Source organism: Hypomesus transpacificus, chromosome 9, assembly GCF_021917145.1.
Source record: "Hypomesus transpacificus isolate Combined female chromosome 9, fHypTra1, whole genome shotgun sequence".
Classification (NCBI taxonomy): Eukaryota; Metazoa; Chordata; class Actinopteri; order Osmeriformes; family Osmeridae; genus Hypomesus; species Hypomesus transpacificus.
In genome coordinates, this window is record NC_061068.1 from 1239815 (window position 1) to 1248878 (window position 9064).

The window sequence follows — 9064 nt, forward strand, 5'->3', positions numbered from 1 at the left end:
TAATCCTCACATTGGAAAAGTTGTTAGGTAAATCAGGTATTTTAAACTGAGAATTTAGTATGCTAGTTGTACATGTGAAGCTTTAAAGTCAGGCTGCAAATGCATTAAGGTAAAACTCAGTACAGTTAAGACTCATGGAGCCAAATCTTAATAGGGAATATATCCCGTAACGCCACTGAAAGTTTAATATTCCCAAAACCAATAAGGCAAAAGACACTATCCAACTGAACTTAAAAAAACAAGTCATCTTTATTGAAAAAGTGCATCACTAAAAACAAATATACATATTTTTTTTTTTTTGGGGGGGGGGGGGGGGGGGGGGGGGGGGGGGGGGGGGGTCAATTTTTCACCCCTTTCCCTCGTCTCCCAGGGGCAGCTTGTGTGGAGGCAGCTTCTTCCTCAACCTCAGGTTTCTTGGCCACCTTTGCAGCCTTCGGTTCTGTCACCTTGGCAACCTTCTTTGGTTCTGCCACCTTGTCCTTGGCAGCTTTGGATGCCCTCTGAGCCCTGGGTTTTTTCTGCGGCTCTGTCTCCACCTCAGCCTCTGGAGACCTCTTAGCCTTGGGCTTCTTGGCAGGAGCGACTTTGGAGGCAGTGGCACCGGCCTCGGGGGCCTTCTTCGATTTCGAATCCTGCAACGAGAGGCGGTCAATGGCCCTCTGAAAGATGGATATTTATGCCTCGTCTAGGGCAGCAAACTACCAAAGCCGTAAGGGTACAAAACTACCTCAGTGGGGAGCTGTTCCTTTTTTACAGGTTCTTTCTTAGTGCCTAAAACAGAGATGTCATTAATGGCCTTGTTTTGAACTTTATGCAAGTCAGCATTCTGGATGTTGTGAAAGGAGCCTGCTGTGATGTGGTTTCCTCACCCTTTGCAGCTTTGGAGCTCTTGCGCTTAGGCTCCTCCTCCCCATCAGACTTGTCCCCAGAAGCCTGAGGGGCCACTTTGGAAGCCGCCTTCGGTTTTGGATCCTGAAAAAAGAAAAAGAAACAGTTGTTCCAGACGTGGCCTCGCCTCCGTCGGAGGAGGTACACGGGACACATGCGAGTTTAACCTATTCAAATTCAAGTTAGTCTTTTATTTGTCAGGTATAGAGAACACAAGGTTAGACTGGGCACTGAAATTCTTAAGACAATACAACGCAAGCACCTGGCATAAAATAAGTACACGGAACATAATTTACACCTATCAACACTACCATCCTTGAAAGATATGTTTGATTTACCGTAGCATTGATGGCATTGTCAGCCAGGAGAACATGCACATTACCAAAGCAAAATAGTGTACCGCCAGAAAGTAGCCAAAAATAGGTACAGAATCTTACCTTTCGCTTTTGCACTGGTTCTTTCTCAGCATCTACAAGCAATAATCAGAACATTGAAGGCATTGGCAGACCTTTCACAATTAATCATTACTTGTGTAACGTTCTGCTGACCATACAATGCAATGTTCCCCTGCAGGGCAGATAGTGCTTAGGCCTACCTTTAATCTTTTTAGTCTTTGTTTTCTTAGCTCCAGGTTCGGCAGCCATTTCCACATTGGGATCGCTGTTCTCAGATGCGGTTTTAAGCCCTTTTGCTTTACTCTTAACTACAAGCTAAATAAAAGTTGTATTGGTCAAGCGATTAAGTTAACGCTACAGTAACCTGGCACCATCGTTTAATGGTTGTATCAATTTTTGTAGCGTTCCACAACTAACTGAGGCCTACTTACAAGAAAAGTTCCTTGCGCCCCACTGAAAGTAGACCTCGCTGGTCTCACTAACTCGCCCCTCTCAACTCCTTTCACTACTGCCTTGCGAACCAGATACTTTAACTTTACCGAATCAATTGACGGATACTTTTCCGTTACATAGTTACGTATTGCCTGTGTAGAAGACCCCTTTTTTGAATTAAGCTCGGCAATGGCTTGTTTTATCATCACCATTGTTGGGGGATGAGCTGAAAAGTAACAACTGTAGATTAATAAAGATTCCTACACATTTTGTTGTTGTTGTTGTTTGGGAAAAAATACGTTGTTTTACCTGCATACTTCTTGAGCTCGTCAGACACACCGTCCTCAGAAGTGGCTGCAGCTCTTTTAGGAGGCATAGCCTACTTTTCTCAAAATAAATCCTGATTTGAATTCAGATTTTGGCTAAAAGTTCAACTTTAAAATATTTGCCCCTGAATTCTGTTGCATGCCAGAGACAATCCTACTTTTATGCTTCCCACAAATCACGTGGTTAATCACAACAGGTGTTGCCAATAAAACGCTTGGCTAACGTCTCTAAACTTGTCATATCATGTCATTGAGCGCAACAAACTGAATGTGGAAACGTAAGGTGAACAACCACAAAATCAATGACGCAGTTGGTAGGCCTACTACAGTAGTTAGCCCCCCCTCCCTTTCCCATCACACACACACAAACACACACAAACAAACACATCAATCAGAGATGAGGGACAGATGATGGAAAATAATAATTTGTGTTTATTGAACATCTTTGTCAAAGATAGGATTAGGCAATTGGGCGCCAACATAAACGTTGATGGTAGTGTACACAGTAACATTCTTCAAAACAAGCAATTATTCATCATTTTCATATGGCAGCCAGCACAGCGGAGTTTTCTCTCGCTCGAGAGTCTACTCGCGCTACAGAACGTACTGTTCATAGTTTTTTTTTTTTCATGCATATTTTTCTTTGTATGAAACGTCAGCTGCTGTAAAAATGAGAAGCAGGCAGAATAAAACAATTTTAATATTTACCTTGTTTATTTACCTGGGATATTTGACGTTATCCCTGTCAAAGCCACAATCAGAGAATGCGATTCTTGAAGATAAATTAAAAAATATTTACCTCAGAAACTGGCAGATCTCACAGCAACGTGTCACTGTTTCTGGCAACGTATTGCTGATTTTAGAAACTAGTCATTCAGCTGCTATTTTAGACAGTTTTATATCTTTGTCTGACTACAGTCTATTTTGTGTACTCTGTACCTAGAAGAAACTTTCTGTGCTGCAGGTCACAGGTTATAATCTGAGATTTTTGTTGTTGCGTTCACAGTGCATTTTTCATGGTTATTAAAGTAGCCCAACCTAAGACTGGTTTGGCACACCACTACATAATCAGTGCATTCTAATTGGCTAGTATCTCTTTTGGCGGTAAGCAAAGCGAACTCTGATTGGCCATGAACCCCCCCCCCCCCTTTTGTAAATGAAAAGAATCAGTTCCTTATATATTGTCGGCCTCTGGAGTTACACTGTATCTGTGGCTGGTGTCTCTGCTTGTCTCCAGTGTTGGGTCCTCAGATCCTCAGGTCACGTAGTAAGAAGAGTGGCCACTAGGGGCAGCAGTGCTGCTGTGAGTGGGGCAGCGATGCCGGTAGCTGACCCACACTCCATGGCATTCTCCTGCAGGACACACACACAGGTTTCAATAGTGTTATACTTTAATTAAAACCTTCTTATCATTCTTAATCACACACCCAGTCTTTCTTAGTTTCTCTCAGACAGCCTCTCTTTTACACATACACACACGCACACGCACACGCACACGCGCACACACACACACACACACACACCATGTGCTCACTATACTATACCTCTGGGTGGAAAGGATGACATGACTCAGGCCTTTTTCTGTCCTTCTGAAACTTCAGTCTATCACATTTCAGGGACTCGTTGTGTTCACAGCGGTTAAGGATGTCAACAAGACAGCAACACAACATAAACACACACTGACCGTGAAGGGAGTTCAACAAAAACAGCTGCAGCTATGCCCCTGGCATCAACGACACAACAATTGTGGCCAAGAGGAACAACCAGAATTCTCAAACCAAACATACGCAATTATGCTGTTCCTCACAACAACATTTGAGCTCTGAGCTACTAACAGCTCTAACTGTAACTGATGAACACTCGGTGCTCATGGAAGGATATACATGATCTCAATGGGCTCCATGCTGACGACCGGGGCAGAGCTACATTCACACTTGTTGTCCACAACAACCATGAAGAGGTTACTGCTGGGAATCTGTTGGATAACAAACGACCTGGAGGAGGAGAGAGTGACAGAAAGAGAGTGAGGAAAAGAGAGAAAGAGAGTGAAGAAGATAAAGAGAGGAGAGAATGAGAGAAACAGAGTGTGAGAGAAAGAGTGAAAGTAAGAGAGAGAGAGATAGTGAGAAAGAGAGTGAAACAAAGAGAGAAAAAAAGAGAGAGGTTGAATCCCAATCTTCTTTCCTTTACTCCTTCCATCTGTTCATCTCTCCCTCCGAGGGATAAAAACAAGACTAACAGAAAAAGAGGCAAGGAATCAACGGAAGACCGTAGGAGATTCGGCCCAGAGGCCCATGCCTGGTTTAGCTCTGTCAGGCCGTCATGACACCGCGGCCGACCCAACCATCACAGACCTCACACACCCACACATTTCAAACAGGAGGGCTTCTCATCTGGGGAAGCAGGAGGACACCTGTACCTGGAGCAGCTCTCACACTCAATGGTGCCGGTGGTCTCCTTGATGGTGCGCTCCGATACGAAGGCAGGGTACTCTGTGTCACATGGAACCATCATGGTCTTCCCCCGGGATCTCTGGGCTATGTACAGAAAGTTAGGGTGTTGAAGTGATTTTAACAGCCGAACGTACACACACACACACACCCACACACACACACACAAGCATAGGACACAGGACGTGGATTACACACTATATGGCTCTGGTTGGAGCAAAAACCAAGGCTTTACCTTTTTGGGGATTTTTATGTTTTTTAATATTTCAAAATGTATTTTTTGAAAATATTTTTACACAACCTATTACATTTGGTTTCAATTTCTATTTAAACCAATTTTTTCTAACTTTTAAGAAATAATTTTCTTTTTTTCTCTAATATATTTTATAAAATATTTTTGGGAAAATATCTTTCAAAAAAAAAAAATCTAACTTTATTTTTCACACACACAGTGAAAGGAGAGGAAGGAGAGGACATGAGAGAGACCATGCCACCAAATACAGTTTAAAACTAAAGAAACAAGCCTGGCTTGAAAAATGTATGAAGTAGAAAGTACAGATAAGGAGTTTTAAGTAAAAAGTTGTACAGAAAATAAATTGTGAAGTAAAATACTGATGCTAGAAAAAAAGTACAGTACTAACTTTAAGTACAGTGACAAAGTATTCGTACTCCGTTACTTCCCATCTCTGGCAGTAAGGAATATGGCCTATACACACACACACCTTTCACAGTGAGATCAACGTTCCACCAGCTGTACAGGTTAAACTCCAGTAGAAAACTATAAAGAGAACATAACACAATCGCATTTAAATCAATACTCAGATCCTGAATTATTTATCATTGTATCCTAAAGTGTTGGTGCTTTGATCCCTTACATGACCAGTTCAGTCAGGAACCATTTCACAACAGTGAAAGGCTGAAACAGAAGAGATTAAATGAAAGAAAAATAATTAGTAGTGTGAAATTATGGGAGAATAGTCTAAAATGTTAGTCTGAAAAACTAGAGAAGCAGGCTATGGATGCAGGCCCCAAACACGGGTTATCATGACACTGTTTAATCAGTCTTTTGATGCCAACATCTTCATACCTCCACGTTGTCTGGAACAACATCTACTGTCAATAATCTTATAAAACGTCAGTGAGTCTGTCTGTGATGTGTGAAATGTGTGCATGTGGATCAGGGTGATGCTTACGTCTGATAAAGTACGAGAGCTGTCGCTACTCCCGGCATAATCTTTACACAAGGCCTGGTAGTCATACAGTGTGATCCTACACAGAAAATATAAGTGATTTGTTAATCAATTAGTATTTGTGTGTGTAGGTCGGTAAACGGTACCTCCATCTGAGCATGTATGACAAGAAAGCATGTTCAGTGCTTTATTGTTCTTTATAAATTTGGCTTGCAGCAGAGCACAAATAAACATGAACAGTAGTCACATAACAATACAACAATACAATGGGGAGAGGTAGAGAGAGAGAAAGATTAGGAAACAGAGAGAGAGACAGATTAGGAAACAGAGAGAGAGACAGATTAGGAAACAGAGAGAGAGACAGATTAAGGAACAGAGACAGACAGACAGAGAGAGGTGATGATGAAGGAGGCGATGCATGACCCCTGACCTTTTGAAGGAGCCCATCAGAAGAAGCTTGTTCATCACAGCTCCCTCCACCTCGCCAAAGAAGAGTCCTGTCTGAGGAGGGCAGGGTGCTGTAAACACAGTTGCTGAGAGGACACACACACACATGCACACACGCAAACACACACACACACACTTACACCCACTCACACAAACATACATGCAAATGTGCACACACACACAAACACACACAGAAGTGTTACCTGGGAGTAGTCTTCCGTGACCAGGATGAAGCCGTTGTTGTCGATGAGGTAACACTTGATATCCTGACAGTGAAGAAAACGCAGGGTTGAATGCAAATCTTATCAAAGCAACCACATCCAGAATGAGATGTGAGCTGTAAAACAGAATAGAGGACACAGGGAGTGGAACTGGAGGGACAGGAAATGGAACTGGAGGGACAGGAAGTGGGAGATGAGACGTGTCGTACCTCACTATCACAACTGATGGTGCATTTTCCATCCAGAGCAGCACACTCATTTGGAAAACATAAAACAATGTTTTAGATCAAGTCAGTCAGTGATATCCTTTATGTAATAACAATAAAGTAACAATAATAGTAATTATTAGTCATTTAAATATCATTCGTTGCAATTGTTATATTATTATAGTACTGGGTTTGCGGATATACCTGTCGACTGGCAGTCCAGAATTTTCTTTGGAAGAATTCCAACTTCATTTGGATCCCCACAGCTGACAAACACACAAACAAGCACACAACTTTTAGACCCTGCCCACCCAAGGAACTCCAAACAAACACAACACAAAACCTCCTCACATTACAAACTCACCAGCAACAATGGGGGACTTTCTGTCATCCAGCAGCTGGATGGCGGTGCTGGCCAGAACAACACTCTTGTTCTCTGACGCTGCCAAGATAAGGACACACCAATCATCAAAAGGTACATTCTGTCAATGAAAGACAGCACACCTGAGGTGAAAGTGACACCTGCAACAAGAGATTCATCCATGAAAAAGCCTGTGTCATGGTAACCGAAGCGGATGGTACCTGAGGCAAAGGGGATGGAGTACACAAAGGTTCCAGGAACCTGTTCCGCTGCTCGCTTGTACCACAGAGGGAAGTGGTCCGCATTGAACACTCCCTCTTTGTCCTCCGCTGTCAGGAAGTCCCTGAGGAGAAACAGGAAGTAGGGGGAGAAGACCGGCACACAAACAGTTAGAATGGTTGATCCAATTCAGAAGAAGCTGCGTTGCCCAACAACAAAAAAGATTGATTCTGAACGATTTAGTGCCAATCAAAGCAGTTAGTCAAATGTGTTCTGCTCACTGATTGGACAGGTGCTCTGGGACAACAAACAGGTTGGTCCTGGACAGGCCGGTGCGTGTTCCCAGGTAAGCAATCTCCACCCCTTTGTCTGAGTTCCTGCATGAGACGGACAGCAACAACTTCAACACGTAGCAAGTGAAAACTCATCACAGTTTTGATGTGGCCATTTTGTTTGTGAGATGTTTGGTTGTGAGTGTGTCAGTGTGTTTCTAAGTGTGTGCGTGTGCATGTGTGTGTTTCTAGGTGTGTGTGTGTGTGTGTGTGTGAGAGAGTGCTCACTCAGACTTGTTGAGGGCCAGTCCAGTCCAGTAGGCCTCCAGAGGGGCAGTGACCACAGCGTCAAACAACACTTCCTGTATCAGCTCTCTGTCACCTGGAACAGGAAGACTTTAGTCACAAACTATCCGACGCTCAACCTCTACCGCCCCCCTCTCTTTCACACACACACACACACATGCACAAACATGCATGCAAATACTGTACACCCACGCTAAAATGCTGTACACACACACACACACACTGTAAAATGTGAGGATGTAATTCCATATCAAAACTCAGATTAATTATCTGTTCGGATTATATAATCTGTCAAGGCAGCCCATGGGAGGCTAAATTGGCCTCACTCACATTTGAGATGAGGCCTGCGACCCGTCAGGTAGAGTTTGATGGCCTGGATCTGGGTGAGGTAGCGGTGCTCATGCTGCTCATCTGTGTTGCAGTAAGTCCTGTGGTGGACACACACAACACACACACACACAGTGTGTTACACACATAGTGAGAACTCGTATAACGCATGAATGAACATCTTCCAAAGTCCTGCATTACCATTCATCTGCCAGGGCGACATCTGGCTGTTCTAGGTCATGGAGTCCTGAAAGACACACACACACACAGACCGCACAGATACACCCCCCCCACACACACACACACACACACATACACACACACATACACAGACATCAGCGACACTTCAGCTATGACAATCTGTAGGCATGGAGGAAGTTTCTGTCCTGGCCAACTGTCCATTAGAACACAGAATGTGTTGGATGGGAGGAGAAAGCAGGTGTGTATAGATAGTATGTGTGTATGCGGTGTGTGTATAGATAGTGTGTGTGTCTGTGGTGTGTCTGTGGTGGTTGTGTGTGTCTGTGGTGTGTGTATGTGGTGTGTGTATGTGGTGTGTGTGTGTCTGTGGTGTGTGTATGTGGTGTGTGTGTATGTGGTGTGTGTATGTGGTGTGTGTCTGTAGTGTGTGTCTGTGGTGTGTGTATGCGGTGTGTGTGTGTGTGTGTATGGGCTCTTGACTCACCTGCCTCTACAGACACGTTTCCCCTGAAGAAGTATTTGCCATGTCCTCTGGACAGAGCCACACCAACACTGAATACAGAAGCCCAGGACAATCACACGCTTGTACAGACACACTTCATTACATTATGATATACACAGCATATATGGGACCATGTATAGAGTAAATACACCATGTAAATACACTGTTATTTATTATAGTAAGAATCGTCCTCTTCTTCACCCACCTGAACGGCGTCCCCTTGATGTCAGTGTAGTAGTAATCGTTGTGCATCTTTAGCACGCGTTTCTGAAGGAGAAAAGAAAAGAGTGTGAGATCGCACGGTCTACGATGTCAGTCCTT

General features: G+C 43.6%; 2 protein-coding genes across 4 annotated transcripts in view; both read right to left on the reverse strand.

The window, feature by feature from the left end:
• Nucleotides 1-320: 320 nt before the first annotated feature.
• On the reverse strand, nt 321-2269 carry LOC124471100 (histone H1.M6.2-like). 3 transcript variants are annotated; one of them, XM_047025446.1, is made up of 7 exons: nt 2025-2248; nt 1715-1941; nt 1484-1598; nt 1326-1357; nt 870-972; nt 728-771; nt 321-632 (listed from the first exon to the last, which is right to left on the reverse strand). In XM_047025446.1, exons 1-7 carry the CDS (start codon nt 2089-2091, stop codon nt 339-341), a joined length of 882 nt encoding a protein of 293 aa, XP_046881402.1. In that variant the 5' UTR covers nt 2092-2248; the 3' UTR covers nt 321-338. The 3 variants fall into 3 exon arrangements, with proteins under 3 accessions (XP_046881402.1, XP_046881405.1, XP_046881403.1); XM_047025449.1 differs by having other exon boundaries at nt 1484-1941; nt 2025-2269; XM_047025447.1 differs by lacking the exon at nt 1715-1941 and having other exon boundaries at nt 2025-2249.
• A 186-nt stretch (nt 2270-2455) lies between these two features.
• Nucleotides 2456-9064, reverse strand: part of LOC124471876 (voltage-dependent calcium channel subunit alpha-2/delta-3-like) — a 7307-nt gene continuing 698 nt past the window's right edge. The window contains exons 2-20 of the mRNA XM_047026531.1: nt 8949-9010; nt 8726-8793; nt 8242-8287; nt 8044-8141; nt 7696-7789; nt 7417-7512; nt 7138-7259; nt 6920-6997; nt 6760-6821; nt 6559-6603; nt 6332-6394; nt 6112-6182; nt 5685-5760; nt 5367-5407; nt 5214-5269; nt 4461-4578; nt 3923-4035; nt 3586-3668; nt 2456-3394 (exon numbers count right to left, since the gene is read on the reverse strand). Of these exons, the coding sequence (XP_046882487.1) occupies nt 3302-3394; nt 3586-3668; nt 3923-4035; nt 4461-4578; nt 5214-5269; nt 5367-5407; nt 5685-5760; nt 6112-6182; nt 6332-6394; nt 6559-6603; nt 6760-6821; nt 6920-6997; nt 7138-7259; nt 7417-7512; nt 7696-7789; nt 8044-8141; nt 8242-8287; nt 8726-8793; nt 8949-9010 (1485 nt within the window). The 3' untranslated portion in view covers nt 2456-3301. The remainder of the gene's footprint in view (nt 3395-3585; nt 3669-3922; nt 4036-4460; nt 4579-5213; nt 5270-5366; nt 5408-5684; nt 5761-6111; nt 6183-6331; nt 6395-6558; nt 6604-6759; nt 6822-6919; nt 6998-7137; nt 7260-7416; nt 7513-7695; nt 7790-8043; nt 8142-8241; nt 8288-8725; nt 8794-8948; nt 9011-9064) is intronic.

Bases quoted from the DNA above. Each gene is read 5' to 3' on its own strand.
- LOC124471100 (XM_047025446.1), bottom strand. From the start codon at position 2,091: ATGCCTCCTAAAAGAGCTGCAGCCACTTCTGAGGACGGTGTGTCTGAC. The intron at 772-869 runs GTGAGGAAACCA...TCTCTGTTTTAG, and splicing joins GAGCTCCAAAGCTGCAAAGG to GCACTAAGAAAGAACCTGTA. The intron at 633-727 runs GTAGTTTTGTAC...CTCTCGTTGCAG, and splicing joins AGGAACAGCTCCCCACTGAG to GATTCGAAATCGAAGAAGGC.